The sequence below is a fragment of the Sylvia atricapilla genome, chromosome 2 (genome assembly GCF_009819655.1).
Source record: "Sylvia atricapilla isolate bSylAtr1 chromosome 2, bSylAtr1.pri, whole genome shotgun sequence".
NCBI classification, from domain to species: Eukaryota; Metazoa; Chordata; class Aves; order Passeriformes; family Sylviidae; genus Sylvia; species Sylvia atricapilla.
This window is the reverse complement of record NC_089141.1, coordinates 41,381,489-41,401,553: the sequence shown is the minus strand read 5'-3', so window position 1 is coordinate 41,401,553 and position 20,065 is coordinate 41,381,489. Positions and strand designations below refer to the sequence as shown.

Sequence of the window (20,065 nt, the reverse complement as noted above, 5' to 3'; positions counted from 1 at the left end):
AAGTCTTGATGAATAAATACATTGATTCCTAGAAAATATTTTCTGCTTTCAGTAAGAAGCACTAAAAGCATGCAGAAAAGTGTCATGCACCTTATTTTGTAGCTGCTTGTTGTTTCTCCGTGGTGGCTTTCGCAACTGTACTTTCTTAATATTCTTTTACTTTCTTTTGAAAGATTATTTTGTGAAAACCCCATGCATTTGTCTCATCTAATGTACTTAGTTCCAAAATCTAATTACAAGTCATGGGTAAATCATCTGCATCTTTTAATTGTGGGAACTGGTAAACAGGAGGAAAAACAGAGTTGTGAACTTTTCTGGGACCTCAAAAAGAAAAGAAATGCATCATGGCACTAATAAAAGTGCTTAAATCTAAGTTTCATGACTCTTATTCTTACCATTTCCTTGGAAGGAGGAGCTTTGTTTACAAGCAGACACCACAGTCTGTTAATAAACTCACTACAAAAAAGATTCTTTCTTTCAAGAGAGTTCTTAAAGTCTCAGCCATTTATCTTTTGGCAGATTTTCACAGAAATGCTTTGGATTCTTTCAACTTAGTAGTTTAACAATGAAGGTATCTTCTTCAAGAACTCACGAAATACAATGTTTTTCCAAAAAGTTTGTATCTGAACATAAAAATCTGGAAAAATTATTATGCAAATAGGGATATTTTAGGATAACAACAAAAACTGAGAAGCTAATAAACATGAAGATATTTATGGCACTAGGCTATTTCTATTAGTTAGAAATTTGTTTATTTGGCACTGCTTAACTGATCTCCTTACCAAAGACAAGAGCTTCCACTTCAAGAACCACTAAGAAACAGCTCACTTCACCTCTCTGTGACATCTAGTTATTAAAGACCATTAAAAGAAGAGCTTAAAGTTAGAGACTAAAACCTGACCAACTTTACAAAGGGCAGTCCATCCAAACTTGAACTTATCTGGCAGTGCCACAACAGTCCAGCTCAACAACACACAATGGCACTCCCTTGCCTACTGTCCATGTCTCCTGCTAGCTGCAGGATTACAGAACTTCTCCTTCCTGATCCTGGGGAGTAACTACCTGAGAAGGCATGACTATGATATATCATTACTAGCAACAATAAACCCCCTCAGCTTCAGGGTTACCTCTTCTTATGCCTGAAGGGCACATTTTAATGCACAATGTTCTACAAACACACTCAGCACTTAGAAAACTTACAAGTACATACCTTGTATATTTACTTAGATGAGACCCTTCTTCGACTGTGGTACCAGCTGGTTCATGTAAGGTCATCAACAGTTCAACCACAATCTCTGGCAAGTTACTATGAGATAAATTGTCCATTTGCTACAAGAAAAAATAGCATTTTCATTAGAAAAAGCTATTTCAGCCAGAATGATTTCTATGGCTTCTGAGAAAGCCTACTTCTTGTCTAGATTCTCTACTTGTTCCATCATCCATGACACACAATTCGTTCATAAATTAAGCCTGGTTAAGCTTCTCCACAGCAGTCACAGTAGAACAATCTGCTTTCCTAGAGTATGCAGAAAAAAAAGTTTCATTTTACTACTATTTCTGAATATAGAGTTTGCCTCTGGAGAAGATGGCTCTTCATAAAGCACTAACAAAATATTTTAAGATGAAAATGTGACAGGTGTGTGACAGACAAACCTGGGGTTGTAGAATGAATGATAAAAAAAATTTATTGCATTATGAAAAAGATAATGCTTCAGTCAACTGTCTGCCTGTAAGTTTCTATTGAATAGCTCCTTGAAATCTTTGAGATAAAAATTTGGCTAGTTCGAATTTATTAAAATACTTTACACCTGTATGTGTAAAATACGTTTACACCTGTAAACTTGAACTATTTACATAATATATAATGTTTCTTTCTTGTCTGTTAAACACCATAGAACTCAATTTACACATTTTAAATGGATACCTGTTTTCCCAAGCAGTTTTCATCCATAAGCTTGGCATAGACTTCAGAAGCCATTTCTCTCTGCTCTCCTACTTCACTCTTTCCATGGCTTTGATAGGCAAAGTATGGGAGGATATTGACAAGTAACTTTGGAAAACAGTCTGCCAGAACTTCTCTCCAGTCTTTCTCAATCTTGTTGGCAAGTGATTTCACATCTTCAAACTGACTTCTAATCACCAGGTGTGGAACCAAAACTTTGTAACAAGACCTACATGTAGCAAATACATTTTCAAAATACCCTTAAATTACTTTTTTGAAAAACCTTGAGCATCATAGAGTAAATACCATCCCTCTACTGTATAACTACTGTATAACTTATAATAATTGTTTAGCTACTGTTACACAAAAAAAAAAATCTTACCCGCATAAATATAATACATGTGATGCTTGGAATACATTTCAAAAGTTTTCAATACATCACCTTACAACAAAATCCTGATGCATTACTACATTTAGCAATTTGAGACCCTGTGTCATAATTGCACATAGAATCTAAATAGTATTTTCATCATATAATAAACTTACCTGTAGAACTCCTCAAGGCTAGTGCAGTTCAGAAGAACATAAGGAAAAGCAGACAGGCTATATCCCCTGTCATTTATTTTCAGCCACTCCATCACCAAATAGTCTAAATGTGATGTCATGAAGTCTTCTATACTTTTATAGCCAAAAATGTCAGACACTTTTTTCAAAACCTGAAATGCATGAATTAAGATAGCAAAAATAGCATAGCGAGCACATGATATTATGGCAAACTGACAATATCACACCTTCAAGTGTACCACTCAGCCTTTTAATGAATAGTTGTGTAACTCAGCCCCTGTTTAGCATAAACCATTTTATGATTTGTATTGCCACATCTCAGAAGAATGCAACCAAGGAACTACAACTAACCCATACGAGTTAAGAAAAGATGGCCAGTACCCATTTTGCACAAATTGTGCAAAAACAGAAAGCAGTAAATTGAATGAAAGGATAAAAGGAACAAACGTACTTAAAAAATTACTGGAATGAAAGGCTGAAATATAAACAGCAATATTTCAGTACACCCTTGTGAACTTTAAAACACAATTCTACAAGACACATACCATCCTCCAATGCACTGCAATTATTTTACCTATTTTTCACATAAGAAAACTTGCTTCCACCGGGTAGAATGATTCTTTAAAATGAGATCTGCAATATTCAATGTATAGAAGTCTATTTGTATTTCAGATCTGTGCTTTGAACATACAAGATTAACCATTAAAATTGCCTTTCATGATTTCATTTCTATGTAAATCATTAGATATAAAGACAAATTAATTCATTTATATTAGTACCACTTTACTTATACCTTTACATATTTAACAAATTTCAATTTTGAGAGCAATATTTTGTAGCCTTCCAATCTTAACCTAACCTAAATTTATAACCTAAATATCAAATGAAATGTCAGACTTGCCTTTTTCACAAGGTCAGGCTCTAATCCATTCTCTTTCACAGACTGGCAAATAGCAAACAGAGCCTGCTTTTCACAGACTGGGCTGCAGCACAGAACCATAGTTATAAGCATCAGCAGAACTGCTTTTCCATTACCCTGTTTGTCCAAAAGATCTTCAGGACTTGCATCACCCCTGACCTGCAATGAGAAATCAGGAACACCTTGAGCAAATATTCTGTTAAAGCAATTTCCCAGTTAATAAACCAGCACAAATAATTTAAAATTAAAGGCACTGACATAAATACTGCTGAACAAGTCAAATCTCCATTTTTCACTCCTGGATGCATATAGGGAAGAACTGCCTCGCCATTTAAATGCAGTTCTTCCCCTATTAAGGCACTGTGTTGACAAGTGATGAGCTTGAAGCTAACAGACACCATCAAGCTGAGGGGACAGAACAAGGACTCAAAGCAACACAGAAAACAGATGATGACAGAGAGTTGGAGGTGACAGTACAGAGGGATGAAAAAGGTGACAGATTTGAGTCCTCAGCAGCAAGGCCAGGCTACAACACAGCAGACAAAGGGAAGAGAGATGATATGCAGGTAGGTAAGGTAGGTAACAGCACGACAGAAAAAAAGGGAAAATGTAGATCAACTAGATAACTTTCCTCTCCACGGAAGGAGGAAAAGTGAAAGACACTAAAAGAAAAATTAAAGAAATCCCACAGTACTACACCACACTGTTGTACTTTCAGTCACTGCACTAAAGGCTAACGTTTCCTTAATTTCAAGCTTCTTCTGAATAGTTCAAATTTCTAAGCAAATCTCAGTTTTGTGAAAACCACTGCTCTAATACCACTGGAAACATGATCTTTCTGAAATTTACAAATCTGGTTTTATGCTGTGAAAACATATAATTTAATTTACATTGCCCTTTATTATCTATATGTTTTCTAGATTACTGAGACTACATTTTTCTATGATTCTTAAATGTTACAGCACTAAACCTGCAACAATAAATAGTATGATACAGAAGAGCAGTCTGAAACACACAGTTTACAAATTTACAAACTTCTAATGTAGGCAAAACTTTGAGTGACACAATACAAAAGGAATTTCCTGATTATCACTTTCTTTCACCAGCTCAGATTACCAGAAGTCCAGAATTATTAACATTTTCAGAAAACTGAACATGATCACGTTAAAGGTATTTTTATTCAAAAGATCAAAACTAGGCAAAGCTAATGATTAGATGTTGGTACCAGATTGCTCATTCCTTCCTGAACTCTCAGGTATGCATTCTCAAAAGCTTTTTGCTGGAGCTTCAGGGGAAGAGGTCTTGACATTCCAGAAGAATCTCTGTGTTTCACATCTTGAAACAAACTTAAAAAAAACCCAACAATCATTATTAGCATATCACTACAGAATTACTATATATCGTGCATATCAATAAGATTCTGATCTTCTGAATATAATTATTTTTGTTTTAATTGCCTTGTATAGATTTTTCTTTCTTTTCTTATAGAGCAATTTCTTGCTATATATCGATGTCTCAGATCACAGAATAATTGAAATGCACACAAAGTTTAAACACTTTAACAAAATTTGGTAGGCTTTTATATTCTGTCAAGAATGCAGTTCCAGAAGTATTGAAAAGAGCAGCTATGCAGCAGCAGAAGTGACATCCAGTTAAGTGAAATTAAGCATTACTCTTACGAACAGAAAAAATATCTATCTCCATTATCACCTGGTAATTGACTTTGCAGCAAGAATGCGAACTTGATGGTGACTGTCCGCAAGGAAATGTGGGAAAGCAACACTCACAGGTAGATCTTCATTTTTCACATGAAGGATTGCCCACTTGCAATAAGGATCAACCTGAAGAAAATTGATATGGTGATTTAAAATGTAAGAAGATACACTGCAATATGCAAAAGATCTTTAGCCAGTGTTTTTAAGCACATCTTAAATAAATATTCAGTATGTTAATGAATGTCAGAGTATCTGGGATTACCTCAAGCAGGGCTTTCATGCAATTTAAAAGGGCCACTCTTACTGATGCCGTGCATTTCCCTCCTTGAGATAAATGCCTAAAACAAGGAATACTCAATTAACTTTTGAAAAAAGTTATCCTCAATTTTGAGAAACAGTCTGGCAAGCTAATGTCCGCTGCTCACAGTTGACTCTTTTGTGCTCTATGGGCATATTTAGGAGGATTTGACATTTTTATTGGTAATTGCAAACAATATTATTTTTGAATTGCTTAAGTTATCCCTTGTCATAATAATTAATGCAATTCAGCATAGAATTAGTCTTTGTTTATATACAGCAGTGTAGCGTTTATTATTCTGGTACTACATCATGGATTATTTTTTGCTACAAATGTAGCATGACACAGAAAATCTGAGAAGTTAAATGCTGCATAAAGATTCCACAGTACACACAAACAGCAAGACACACAACAGCACTACAGTCTTCCCAATAACAGCAAAGATAAAAACTAAAAATGTTATGTCCAACAGACTCCTGCAATAAATCACATACCAAAAGGCTCCAACAACTGTCAAAAACTGTCCTTTGGCATTCCTTGCCTCTTCAGCATGTTCATCAAACTGGGCCAACCCCACTGCTATAGGGAGCAAATCATTTAGGATTACTTTACAAACTTCTTGATCTCGACGATACAAAGAACACACAGTACTGTAAAGAAACAAAGAAAAAATATCTTGAAAAAGTTACCAAATCCCCTGAAATAGATGTAAAACAGGCTGAATAGTTTCTTTCTTACGAAAGAGGCTTAAGAAGCAGATCAACATCGACTTCAGGCAAGAGGTGATCTTCAGTAGGGAGCTCCTTCAACATGATCAAGTACTGTGGAATAAAATATCAAATGGAATAAAAAATGCAAACAAAATGGAAAACAGTACTTAGGAAAAGAAGTAGACAAAAAGAAAAATCAGCAAACTTTCTTGTTAAATCTTACACAAAACCATGCAGGAAGACACTTATCTGTGTGTTAGACTGGTCATCTTTTTATGCAAACAGCGCCACAGAGTAATACAGATCATCAAACTTTTAAGTTTCTTTCTGGCAATAAAAAATATCTCCTTTGTAAACTAAGCCACAGGTATTATTCTACTACAGAGACTATTTCTAGTTCTTTAACAAATAATTAATTATAAAGGCAAGATAAATATTTTTTCTCAACTCTTCATTTTCTAGCTTACAAATTGAAACTGCTGTTCTCCTGACTACAACACATTCAAAACCATCAAATGTAGCCAGTTTATGTCCTCCCAGGGACAAAAGAGAAAGGAGAAAGACAACGTATAATCAAGAAGATTATACATAGATATATGTATATCTAAGATATACAATGTATAATCAAGAAGATTACGCGAATTTAGTAACAGTACAATTACCATTAGCAGAAGCGGGTCTGCTGTGCAAGCCTCTCATACTCACCATGTGCAGGTGCAGTGGCTTAGCGCTGTCAAAGACACTGCCTTCGGTCAGCGCCAGCAGCCTCCTGCAAATGTCAGAGGCTCGGAAGCTCAGTGTCTGAGCTCGTGCTGCAGTCACACAAACACATAGGAACCTCACAATCTCAAGGAGAAGTAAATCCTGCTTTGTCAACTGTTCTTCAGCTAATGGGCTCAAAGCACCTGGAAATAAGATTTTCAGGTAAGAAATACTTCTCCAAGGGCAACAGAAGAGGTGGTAACATTTTAGGTCTTTACAAAACTAATACAAGTTCTTAAAAAAGATATGTTCTTTATGTTCATTTGTTATTGAGCAGTTAGGGCATTTTAAGTAAGAACTTAAACCAAAAGATAACATCAGTACTTGCAGCTCCTATCAGGAATAAACAGATTCATGCTCCTGTCCCTCTGAAGGTTCAGATATACTGTCAAGAATTACTAATCAGGAGAAGAAGAAAAGCTAAACCGGACTATTTTTAAGAGAATGAAGCACAATCTAATGAGAAACAAGTATTCTATAGACACATTTTCTAGTAATTTTTTTGCCAAAACTTCTCTCTGACTCTGAAAAAGTGTCTCTTCTTGCATTATTTGATTTATAAAATTAAAAATAAACTACTCCTCTCTGAACTCGAACATTTCATTAACATCATTAAAATAATGATGAAAATTATTATTGCTTTGAAACTACCCGGTTCAACCACTATCTGCTTCAACTATTAATAAAGCAGCACAATTTTGTACCTCAGTAACTTTCAAGCAAAGAGATAGTTGCAAAAACAAGTTTTTGGAAGTAGTTTGGAGGTAGAGAAGACTCACCTGTTACAATTTGCATGTCACCAGATTCATTTGTATCACTGATGTCAGTCACTGAATGATCATCAAACAAATCATCAGATGCCCAGTTATCTACTTCCATTATACTCTCCTCAGGATCATTCCTGAGATCCACTTCTCCTGGTACACTTGGCTTTCCAGTAACCGTCATCTGACAAGAACACCACAGCCTTTTAAAGTTGGCTTTTAGGGACAAAAGAAACACCACAGACATAGCACAAGGAGACACACTGCAGTTTTCCAGTGAACTGGAACAGGTAAAGAGAGTAAGGGTGACACAGAATTGATGAATTTCATCCTTTGTGATAAACCTGTTTTCTATGTATTATCTGAACAATTTCCTTTAGGATAGAAGCTTCCCCAGACAGATACTGATCTCCGCATTTTAGATTCTGCCAAGGACAGTGTTAGTCTTTAAAACAGGTCTCTCTGTAAGACTCACCAACCTCTCACCATACTTCATAATTATAGAGAAATGAAAAGGAGTCATGTGACTTTCTGAAGGCAAACTAATTACTGCTTTCCCTTTGGATGACAAGTTAACAACATGGCAAAACCGCCAGCTCTTCCTCATCTGAAAATCAGGAATTTGCCTACCTAGACCTGACTAGAGCATAATGCGCCAAAGAGAAGTTTTAAGAATTGTGCTAAACACAGTGATGTGCCACACTTCCACTTTTCTCAGCGGGAAAGGAGTAATTTACAGGTACATTTAATATCCACATAATAAACACAAAACCCCCACTCCTTTGCAAGTGCATTAATGTTAACTGTCATGTGGTATAGAATTCTTTTGTATATACTTTTACTGTAACCAAGTATTAAAAACATGAAAAACAACATAAATTTGTTTTGATCAAATGTTATCTATCTGCTCTTCTTTTTACCATAAGCCTGTGTTCAAACGCAAACCAGAAATGTTTCTGGTTAGGAATTCTCTATAAAACTCAATGTATTTCAATTAACTTTTTTTTTAAGTAATATGTATCTCATTTGGTTTGCCTCTAGGTTACTGGGCTGTAAAAACAATACTCTCACAGAAGAGCATTGCATTCAGAAACAGACAGAACGTACTTACCAGATTCTTGCAAATATCTATCAGATCGTTCATAAATTTTGATGTTAATAAACGCAGGAATATATTAGACATCATCTTATTGGCACTGTTCTGTAAGAAATCAAGATGTACAGATAGGTTAATTAATTTTTTTCAGGAATTAAAGGTACAATACTCAATTTCCTGATCCCATTAATGAAGAAAGAAATTTAAGCTACTTTAAAAACTTTACCTTGGTACAATTGCACAGACATTTTGTACACTGCATTATCAAAGTCCTCAGTGTGTTGATCTGGGTGTCTTCATTTAGTTTGTTTTTAGACTGGGAAATGCTTTCTCCAGCATAATGAATGAGAGACTAGTAAAAATGCAACACAGTTAGAAAACCTCAGTGAAATGCCTTTACACATTGGCACCTGTACAGGACACACATAAAGACAAAAGGAAATGGTCCTCATTCATACATTCTCATTCATACAGCTTTGATATCCATAGTGTGCATCAATGAATCCACATTTTTTTCTGTGATTTTTGTTTTACACATTTTGCTCAAAAAGTGACAAAATCATGGCTTAGATGTGCTTGAAACAATAATATTTTCATCACAAAAGAAAAACACAGCATATCTCCATGAAGAGTAAGTTTTGGGTTTCTGTATTTAAGCAAGGAACCATCTTAGACAGTACTAATAATAAAAACAATAGCAACAGCTGTCTTCATACTGGTTTGAACCATCAAATCATCTTTAATTCCTGAATAAAAGACCTATAAATGAAAGGACCTGTTGTCCTCTAATTAATTAGTGCTTTGTCTACATGTCCATGACTTCCATTTTTTTGAAAGGTGTGACTCAAATGTATCAATATTTCAAACAATCTCCACTGCAAAACTCATGCATTGGTGTACTGACAGAATTTCAGTGACTCCCCTCTTTCAGCAGCAGTAACATATTTAAACCTGTCTAAGCTGCCTTTTCTGAGGAGATACCTGTGCTCTGAAAATGTGTCAATTCAAACAGATTTTTATTAATTCATTTATATTCCATGCTTCATTTAATATTTAATAGGTCTCAAATGTATTACTGCTTACCTTAGCATTCTGGAACAATGCTGACTTACAGGCATCCTCCTCTTTAAAAATACCAGTGTAGCAATAGCAACCCAGAACACCAACCAAGAGACCGACACATCGGACAAGGTGCTCAGCAGCAACAACCTTAGACTAAATCAAACACACAGTATAAATACCAGCAGTTCATCACCATAAAACACAGAATCCATACACTTGGCCTTAGAAACAGACTGCTTGGGAGCACAAATGTACGGATGTAACAACAATTTCTAACTTACCTTAGGACCGCAACTGCTTAAAAGCTTTTCGGACATCGCTAAAAGGCAGTTCTCCAGTGTTTCCCTAAGATTTTGGTTGATGGCAAGTCTTGAACCACTCACATTCCTATCTGCAACATTTACTGCAAAGTTAGTGAAAATATCCATTTCATCAAATGTAGTCTGCAGGTACAGCTCTTCAACATCAGAGAAATTGTTTTCTTCTTTCCCTTTCACATGTTGCTCACTTGAAGAAGAGACACAGTTTTTATTTTAGCAGCCTGCATATAACTTACAAGTCTTAAATACTATTATTTATAATACTATTATTATTTAAATACAGGAAATTTACAAAAGTAAAAAACCTCATTTTTTTCTTTCTGTGCTTTCAAACCCTGGCAGACCTTTACTTTCTGACATGACTTTCACTGCGGAATGGACAGCACCATTCTAGCTCTGAACTGAACTGTAAGGAAACATGAAGTCTGCACACAGATAATACCTTCTCCTGCAGGTATGGAGCAGCATCTGCTTTGTGCTAGGGTCCCTGACCTCAGCCTACTTGACACAGCTGGAGCAGAGATCCACAAAGCCTCTGAAACTAGTACCTTTAACTTCTAGTAGATAAGTCTTACCTTGCATCAGAACAAGTTACATTTTATTCTTATTAAGAGGAAACTGGATATAGTCCAAAGCATTGGCAAAAGATGCAGCAGCATTCCTAGCTTAAGTACCTATAATGATTAATTTAAAAACATACCATTTAGCATCATTTTGGAAAAAGATCATGGAGGCTCTGCAGTTTTTCATAGTAAGGCTTACAAGAATTTTTTGCAATACAAGATGAGGAAAATCACTGTAAAAAAAAAAAAAGTTTTTGTATTTTCTTGCAATCAGACAAGCTCTTGGGATTCCTGAAGCACACCCAAACATTAATCAGATTAACAATGTATCTTCAAAGAAATTTAAGTTTTCACTGAAGATTTCTAATGCATAGGTCACATATCTGCTATGGTATGGGGACAGATAACCAAATTATATCCTTAAAATGACATTCTACAGGAAGCTCAAAATCCCTACAGAGTGCTTAAGCTTTAATATAACAGAATTCTGAATTAATAGAATATGTTTTTACCTTGCAAAATTTTTTGTGTTACAGGGTGAGCTTACATGTAAAATTATGCCACAAAAACTTTACCTGCAGAGCACAGGAGGCAACTCTGCACATTCTTCTATTTCTTCCTCCAAACAGCTGGACAGGAGCCATTTGATTATTGCTTCCCTTAACACAGAACCTAGATTTCTTTCAGAACTACTCTGTTCCATTCCTATGTCCAAATTTTCTGGCACTGAATAGGCAGACATCACTAATGATAAACAACATACAGCAGAACTGCAACAAAAATGGAAGAGGGGATTTGTGAGAAACCACGTGGTATTTGCTGGTCAGCACTCTAAAGCAAAGTCAGTATTTCTGCCTGCACAGGACATATCAAGTACATAAGCACGTTAACAAGCATGCATATTGGTCAACTCCTTCATTACAATCTTCGCATTGTCATTTTTCTTGGCTATTACAGACATTTCCTACCTATCCTAAAGACTGTGTCGGAGTATTTCAGAATAAAAATTCAGGAAAAAACCCACTTCTTAACTTCAAAATAAGCAACATTTGTCTGTCAGTCCGATCTTTAAATTTTCAGTCCATTTAAAATTTTAGTATGTTCTAAATGTAAAGATGCTTGACTCTTCTGCCTCTGCTTTCAGTGCTATTACATATTTATGATAATTTCAAATGCTTAGAACACAAATGTGAATGTGTACAGTTCTTAAATAGAAATACAGTCAAGATAATAATATTGAGTAACACAGTAATTTTGGTTGCACAGTGAAGAGGAATGTGAATCAGACACTGTACACTATCCTTGATTCCATTTTACCTTGAAGGTTTGCATGCAGGTCCTGAAAATATCTTCCAGAGCTCTTTATCTGTTACAACAAGGCTCCCTTGAACCATAGCTCCAAGCAGCCCAAAGCTCTCCACTTCAATCTGCTGAAGGCTTACGCTGCGAATTGTCAGAGTCCAGATCTTTGCCCAGGTTCTCTGGAGCTCCACTTTGAGGGTGCTTTTCAAATCAGTTTTCTGGTTTTGACACAAAGCTACCTCTGTGAGACACTTCAGCACATAGGGGGTCCTTTCTCCTCGGCGCTGCTGAGGCAGTAACTGGTGAAGGACATTGAGTAAGGCAGGCAGCTCACTGTTAGGAAGACTCATGGGATACTTGGATATCAGCTGACTTGTAATCTGTAACCTTGAAAACACGAAGTGAAGCAATTAATACCAAACATACAGAAATTTGCATTTTCAGAAGTAAATGAAAAAACAAAGCGTTCTTCAGTTGCCATTTCTCATTTCTATTTTCCAGTCTTGAGCTGATTTGTTTGCTATTAGAAGTTAAAGATTCAGTATTTCTATCATTTTCACTTGTAAAGACTGCTCATTTAGCCTATTACTAACAATTTCTTAGAGTTCAGAGGTCCCTTGTGGCAAACAAAATACCCCTCAACCAAGGTCCAAGGTAAGAAGCCAGGCTTTGGAACAGTTTTCAGGACAGGTATTACAGAAAACTGTGTGAACCAGTCCAAAATGGCCAAACTTTTAATGGCTGCTGTAATATGGCACAGCCAGCTTAAAGCAACTTGCCAAATGCTCTGTCAATCTAAGTTCACCGCTTAGATATGTAAAATTACAGCATGTCCAGACATCCAGCTTAAATGGACAACATATATTCAGGAGAATGTTAAATGTAAAGAGATGTCTGGAGTGATACTTTTTCATGCAAAGATGTTATTACCAAGGTATGACATCAAAATCCTTCTGGGATCTTTGCACATTGTCTCGAATGACTCCCCAGCCAAGCTCAATCCTCCTGCGCTTGCTTGGCATCGTGTCCTTGCTGGCCTCTCTTTGTGAAACATCATGTGACTGGGTAATTTCAAGGACTTTGGTATCCTCTGTAAAAACCTTTCATAAAGAGAAATGTAAAAGCATGCAAATTAAAAAAAAAAAAAAAAAAAAAAAAGCAGCAGTGTTTACAAGAAAACTGAAATGCTTACAGTCTAACAAGAAATTAGTGAAATACAGTATAATACATTCCTAAACTGTACAGAATTAACAAAACACAACAGAATGCAGACAAAAGGTATGAATACTCCAAACATACAGCTCAGTAATTATATAGTCAATCTTATATTCAAATAAAAATGTTACCTGATGACAAATATCAGCCATTAACTCAATTAAATTTTCCTTTACAGCAATATTGCGTGAGCCTGAAGAATACTTCCCTCTGCTACTGATGAGATTTATTTCATTCACCAGCAGATCATAGAGGTTATGTAAGATGCTTTGCCACTTTCTTAAGTCATATGCACCTGCACAATCAAAAGATAACATGTATCACCCACTTGATACAGTATATAAACCTACCTAAATAATGCAAAATACAGCCAAAATCTGAGTGAGGCACCTGAAAAGCATGTAACAGAAAAGCCTAAATTCTATAATGGAGAATTAATAAAGTAAAAAAGGGAAAAAGTTAAGAGAGAATCAGCATATAGAAGTAATTAGGGTAGGAACTAAGTTTCTAATAAACAATTCTTCATCTACCTGGAAAGAATATAGTTAAAGATAACAGATAGATTTATATAAAATATAAAAAAATTATGCTAGAACTAAAATACGTCATCACAAACAAACATAGTTACTGAATTCTATTCTCTGAGAAGTTTTATAGTGTAAGTCAGACTAAACTGACAATAGTAATTTCTGGGTTTAAATAGACCTGGTAAGACACCAATACATGTGGCAATCTAAACTCAATCTGAATTATTACTTCCTTTCCCCAAACACTTTGTTTTTTTATTTAGTAACTGAAACTGCCTTTTGATTAAAAGATGCTCCAACCTTTAAACGACTTAACATAATATGCTCTTAGTGCATACAATTTGAAAACTCCTTTTCACTTTCACTCAATATTAACCCATAGCGTAAAACTACTGACAAATAAATATCACTATCATTAATGTTTCCAAGATTCAGCATCTAAATTCAGAGTCGGCACAATAATTTAAACAATCACATGCAGAAACAAAAAAAAAATTTGAATCTTTTTATTGTACCTCTTCCCTGAATTTTTGCACCCTTTGGATGATGAATACGAACTTGGAGATGAAATAACTCAATTATTGACTCTTTCAGGGAATCCTTTGGTCTATACTGAGTCCATATGTAAAGCACTGTAGGCAAGATTTCTTCCCCTACTTTGCAAATCCGTATGCGACAGTTGTCAGCAAACTTGGTGCAGAAGACATTCATTGCTCCAACAATATGATCCAGGCCTGCAATATTCTTCTCCTGCCTGTAACACAAACCTAACACTTGAATTTCCAAAAGAAATACCCTTATTTTTTTCCATAAGTATTGTTTAAATGTAAATACTAGCAAGTAACAGCATTCAGAATAGTACTTGCCTAACAAATGCAGAAGTTATTAGTATTTTAGCGAAGTTCCTTAATTGACATTCAAAGACAGAAGAAAATATATCTGAAGGAGCATTACCTGTTATTACTCAAATCCAATCCCAAATACTTAAAATAAGTTATTTTCTAGCATACAAAAGCAGCACTGGCAACATACCTAGCAGACTGCATTGCTTTTGAAAAGAAGACAAGCATGTCAGAACGCGACCCATCAGTTTGGAAGCAGTACCCTGTAGTGAGTGTGTGAATTATCCTAGCCACTAAGACTCTATTAATGTTCCCAGAAGGTTTGAAGTATAAATCGCCATACAGGGTCAGCAACTCTGCAAATGTATTAAAAAAAATACAGGTAAATATAAACATATATATTACAGAAGATTCCATTAAGGAGAATTGACACAAAATATTGCATTTAAGACACAGAGACCACCACTCTGTGGTCAATGGCTGGCATCCATGTTCTTACTTTCAATAGTAACAGATCCCTGATTTTATAAATAAAATAACTGACCTTTCTAATATACCCCAAGAGTTATAAGCAAGCATTAAGGTAGAATCGCTAGAAAAGGTTATAGTAACCTTTACAAAAATTATATACCCTTCCTTTAATAAGAGCAACTTGTTTCACTTAATGGATTAAAGCCTGACTTCCTTTAGATTTATGTCTTTCAGCCCTGCCTCACCTCAGTAACTAAATTCCACTGTGCTCTTTATGATATAATGTCAACATTTCTTCTGTCACACTTTCCAGTTTTGCCCATCGGCAGACTCAGCTAACTTCCATGTTCCTAAAGAAACTAGCCACCACACAGCAACCCCCCACTGGCTCCCCATGCCTCTCTTCCAGTGACCTGTGCAGACTACAGATCCGTGACCTGACTGTATAGAAGTACTTATGTTTCAGCAAGCAATAGACAAACACTATACAGAAAGGAAAAAAAAAAAATCGATTCCTAATCTTTGTTGCTTTGTTTATTTCAAGCGTAAACCCTTCAAGGCTGACACTGCTTTACCACATATTTTGGGTACTACCTCACACAACAGGGCATCAAACTACTTAAAAGGCATCTAAAACATGCTTCTATAAAAGTAAAAGATATTTCTAAGTAGGCTGAAAAATGTTACCTGACCACTGCTGCTGGGATATCTCACACCAGTATTTCCTTACTGAGAGGATATCCTTTAGGAGTATACTACTACAGTCAGAACCATAAGCAGCACAACTTGTTGGATCTCTTATAATTTCCATGACATAAATCAGAAGTTCCTGACATTTCAGCCTGGGTCCTCCTATATATAAAAACAACATGAGACTATTTAATTAACCCAAATTCTACAAAAAATCTGTAATTAATTGTTTGTAAATGTTACTTAATCAAAAATCCAAAACAACAAAAACCCAAAACCTACAGCTCGGAAACAGTTCTACTAGGAAATATTTTCTTAAACTCTTTCTAAAATATAAATTACCAATGGGAGGATATGTCAGTTATAGACAAATTGAGCAACTAGAAAAAGGCACTGTGAACATCAAAAAGGGCAGCTAAAGAGCACAAATGACCAATTCACATTAAGATATTTAAACAGTAAACATCTGGGAGCAAACAAATGAACCCTATATTGGTAACTTAACTTCAAAGTGAATTCAAAAATTGAAAGCTAAGTGCCGAACCAAACCAGTATCTCTACATGATAATGCATATTACTAACTTTTATTAGCACATCTGATGAAATATTTGACCAAGCTTCCAACTTCTTGTATCTTTTTCTGTCTGGTAGTTTGGGTTGAAGCAGATGCATTTGGTTTTGTCAGCTGCAGGTTTTTAAGTTCTTTCTGGAAATATTTCTGCAAGACACTTCAAAAATAAAAGAGAGATTAACAAAGGATCTGCTCATTTATGACTGAAGTAAAATAGGAAAACGTACAATTCTAATTATCAAATACTAAAACCAACTGAAATATACTACCATCCAAGCACGATGAAAATAATTTTTAAAAGGAAATGCAAGTTTTAAAGATAACCCAGAAGCAACTTGGAGTAGGAACCAAACTTCCCTTTAAACTTTGCACAATGCCAAACATGCGACTTATAATGAGGAAAAAAAAATCGCAAAATTATGCTGCAACATTATAAAACAAAATAGTAAGTAGTACTCATCATTGCTTTTACTGCAGAAAGCCTTCAAGTCCTATTTCTTTAACATTCAAAGTTAATACATGGATTATATTTTAGATCTATGAATAAATTAAACTTTTCACTGCATTTGTCCCTGTAATTGCTATAGATTTTCTGGCCTACTATTTGAATTCAGTTTAGAGGCCCTATTTTTGTATTCCTCCTGCATGTTTTTAATATATTACTGTCTCTAAAGCAACATATAAAACTTACCAAGTACTTTTGGTACACCTGTGAAACAAAAACTATTCCAATGCTGTCCAATTAAAAATATAATGGAAAATTGAGAGGACACCATTCAATGAAAAGTAATAATTTATATGAACTTTTACCATGAAATTTAACACTGGTTGAAGCTGCAGTAAAAACTTATCACACTCATGCTTAGTCCAATTTTAAAGTACACCTGAAGCAGACTGTAACAAAGATTAGCCTGTACAAACATGCCACAGTCCTTCTACTGTGTCTTGAGGAATTCAGCAACACACGAAACTTTAACAAAGCTACCCGCAATCCACATATGAACTATACACTGAAAATCAGAAGTGAAGAATAATTTACCATAAAAGAAAGTAACTATTATTTTTGCAAGGAAAAGCCTCTACCCAATTAATGATGAGTTTCCCAGCAGTTTTCTGTAAGAAGTAAATGTGGCACTTTTGGCCATTTTAAACCTACTTCCTTTGGAGACTAAGGTTAAGTTATTACCTGTTTATAAGCTGAGAAGAAGTCTAAATCAATATACAGAAAGAGAAGCATTTAAATAGGCCTAACAAAAAGAATGATGTCCCATTTAAGAAAACTGTGACCATTCACAAACAAAATCAAGAAACTACCTAAATACAGCATCCCAGTTGAATTTCTGTCCTTGTTTAGAATCAGAATTCTGGTCCAGCTGGAGAACTGTATCAGGATCACGGAGAAGTCGCTTGAAATTTTCAATTTCCTTCTGAAAACATATTTCAAGAAGAATATTTTTTTATGGTTCCCTTCATTGCTATTTGAGGTACATCCCCCAAAAGAAAACTTGTTACCCTTCGCTCCGCGGCTTTCTCATTTTCCAGGCGACGACAACAAATGAGCAGATCCTGTAACGCAAGACTCATGGTTCAGCTTAGAGAAGAGTCATTTATATCTGCATGCAGAAGAAATGGATGAAACAGGAATTATTGAACACACAGCCAAGTAAAAGAAACTAGGATGTCAGTATACAGAAAGTCCAGTATCAAACAGAACCATGATGTTCAATGTTTCACTGAAAAGCTCATTTGTGGCTGGGTCAGTCTCATTGGCTGCAAAACTGAAGCAGTTTCATGTCAAGAATGTAATCTGTTCTTACAGACAACAGTCACAGAATAACTGCAGAGAACCCCTTCACATAACTCTGACTTCCTCTCTTTCTACAAGTGCTGAGTAGAGCTAGTGGGCAGAATTGGGAGTGAAATTACAGTAAGAATGACACAGCTAAATACATTCTGGCAAGCAGCACTAACTTTCAGTAACTCTCTTAACCTGATGCTGTCAGGTGAAGGCAGCACTTGGACAATGCTCTCTCACATTGTACATTTTCATAGGTATGCACTATCTATTGACAAATCCTCAGGGACTCAACATGTCAAAGGATTATTAAATATCAGTCATGTGAAAAAACAACTTTTCCTTTCTGTGATCGCTTAAAATTACACCTCTTCTTCTTTGACAAATATTGGGATTAGCTAGACCTTGCACAACAAAAAATTACGATGCTGCAACCATGACATTCACAACCATGACATTCTATTTAACTTCCATACTTTTACTTTTACACCCTTAAAGCAGGCCCAAGAGAAACCCCGTTTAGAAGATAGATTACACAAGTTGGAAGTAATCCCAAATATATGCTGCTGCCGTAATAAGCAAGGGAGAACAGGCTTTCACAATGCACAGCACTGCATCTTGAGTGCTTACAGGAGAGTATAAAAATGGTCACTCAAATAAGTAGAGCTCTAAATATCTACTGTCTTAGACTGCATTTATTTCCTTTGGCTTCAATCAAGATCAGGCTGGGACTAGGTATGATCAGTGATTTGGTGACTGATAGGTGCGTATGAGAAACAAAACATTTTCATGCAAAGGCAGCCTATACCGTACAACTGCACTTATTTAAATTAAGTCCCCCTTTACTAACTTCTAGAAAAATGGAATGTCCTGACTTGGAAGTGACACATAAGGATCCCCAAAGTCCAATTCCTGGCCCTGTACAGGACACAAGAATCACACCATATGCCTGAAAGTGTTGTCCAAACAGCTCTTGCACCCTGCGAGCTCCTCCCGGGGAGCCTGTGCCAATGCTCAACCACTCTCTGGCCCTCTGGTGGTTGGGTACTGGAACAAAAAAAAAACCCCAAAAAACCCCAACCAAACAAAAACCCACAAAACCAAAACCCAGGAGGCTCGCTGCTTGTGCTGGAAACGAGCAGAAAGAAACCTTTCAAACACCAGTGGCTTCTGAAGTGCTTGATGGAAAACTGTAGCAGCAGGGGTCGTCTGCAGTAGGGCCTAGGCATTCAAGAAGGCAGCCCGCTCATTGGTACTTCCACACCCGTAACAGCAGCAATGAAAAATTCCCAAGAATGAATCCACGTACTACTTCTCTGACCGATTACAGAGTTTTCCAACTACCACACGACGGCCACCTTCACCCGCCCCATGAATTACAGCCAGGAAGCCAGGCGCACGGAATACCACGCACGGCGGAGAGGGGAGCTGGCTGAGGCGCTGCGGGATGCCCCGGCACAGGCAGCCCCGGCCCCGAGCGGCGGCCCCGGCCCCGAGCGGCGGCCCCGGCCCCGAGCGGCGGCCCCGGCCCCGAGCGGCGGCCCCGGCCCCGAGCGGCGGCCCCGGCCCCGAGAGGCGGCCCCGGCCCCGAGAGGCGGCCCCGGCCCCCGGCAGCCCCGGCCCCGAGAGGCGGCCCCGGCCCCGAGCGGCGGCCCCGGCCCCGAGCGGCGGCCCCGGCCCCGAGAGGCGGCCCCGGCCCCGAGAGGCGGCCCCGGCCCCAAGAGACAGCCCCGGGCCGCCGTCCCCCGCGCCCGCAGGCCGCGAGCCGCCCCTCAGCACCCGCAGCGGGGCCGCGGCCGCCCCGCCCGGGCCCGGCCCCTCACCTCGGCCGGGCCGCAGGCAGCCCCGCTCCCGGCGGCGCGGAGAGGAGCGGAGCGGAGCGGGGCTCACGCGAGGAAGCGGCGGCCGCGGGCGGACCTGGAAGCGGATGAGCGGCC

General features: G+C 37.3%; 1 protein-coding gene across 1 annotated transcript in view; it reads right to left on the bottom strand.

Moving 5' to 3' along the window:
- ATM (ATM serine/threonine kinase) overlaps positions 1–20,055 on the bottom strand; it is a 57,728-nt gene extending 37,673 nt beyond the window's left edge. Inside the window, exons 1-27 of the mRNA XM_066313018.1 lie at positions 19,952–20,055; positions 17,846–17,946; positions 17,648–17,760; positions 16,345–16,490; positions 15,760–15,924; positions 14,792–14,957; positions 14,275–14,513; positions 13,364–13,527; positions 12,948–13,117; positions 12,033–12,404; positions 11,291–11,485; positions 10,853–10,948; positions 10,114–10,339; positions 9,854–9,985; positions 8,997–9,122; positions 8,786–8,875; positions 7,690–7,858; positions 6,854–7,053; positions 6,177–6,259; positions 5,933–6,088; positions 5,403–5,478; positions 5,136–5,266; positions 4,651–4,771; positions 3,408–3,584; positions 2,489–2,658; positions 1,925–2,171; positions 1,211–1,329 (exon numbers count right to left, since the gene is read on the bottom strand). Coding sequence (XP_066169115.1) covers positions 1,211–1,329; positions 1,925–2,171; positions 2,489–2,658; positions 3,408–3,584; positions 4,651–4,771; positions 5,136–5,266; positions 5,403–5,478; positions 5,933–6,088; positions 6,177–6,259; positions 6,854–7,053; positions 7,690–7,858; positions 8,786–8,875; positions 8,997–9,122; positions 9,854–9,985; positions 10,114–10,339; positions 10,853–10,948; positions 11,291–11,485; positions 12,033–12,404; positions 12,948–13,117; positions 13,364–13,527; positions 14,275–14,513; positions 14,792–14,957; positions 15,760–15,924; positions 16,345–16,490; positions 17,648–17,760; positions 17,846–17,917 — 4,121 coding nt within the window. The 5' untranslated portion in view covers positions 17,918–17,946; positions 19,952–20,055. The remainder of the gene's footprint in view (positions 1–1,210; positions 1,330–1,924; positions 2,172–2,488; positions 2,659–3,407; positions 3,585–4,650; positions 4,772–5,135; positions 5,267–5,402; positions 5,479–5,932; positions 6,089–6,176; positions 6,260–6,853; positions 7,054–7,689; positions 7,859–8,785; positions 8,876–8,996; positions 9,123–9,853; positions 9,986–10,113; positions 10,340–10,852; positions 10,949–11,290; positions 11,486–12,032; positions 12,405–12,947; positions 13,118–13,363; positions 13,528–14,274; positions 14,514–14,791; positions 14,958–15,759; positions 15,925–16,344; positions 16,491–17,647; positions 17,761–17,845; positions 17,947–19,951) is intronic.
- Between the last annotated feature and the right edge of the window lie 10 nt (positions 20,056–20,065).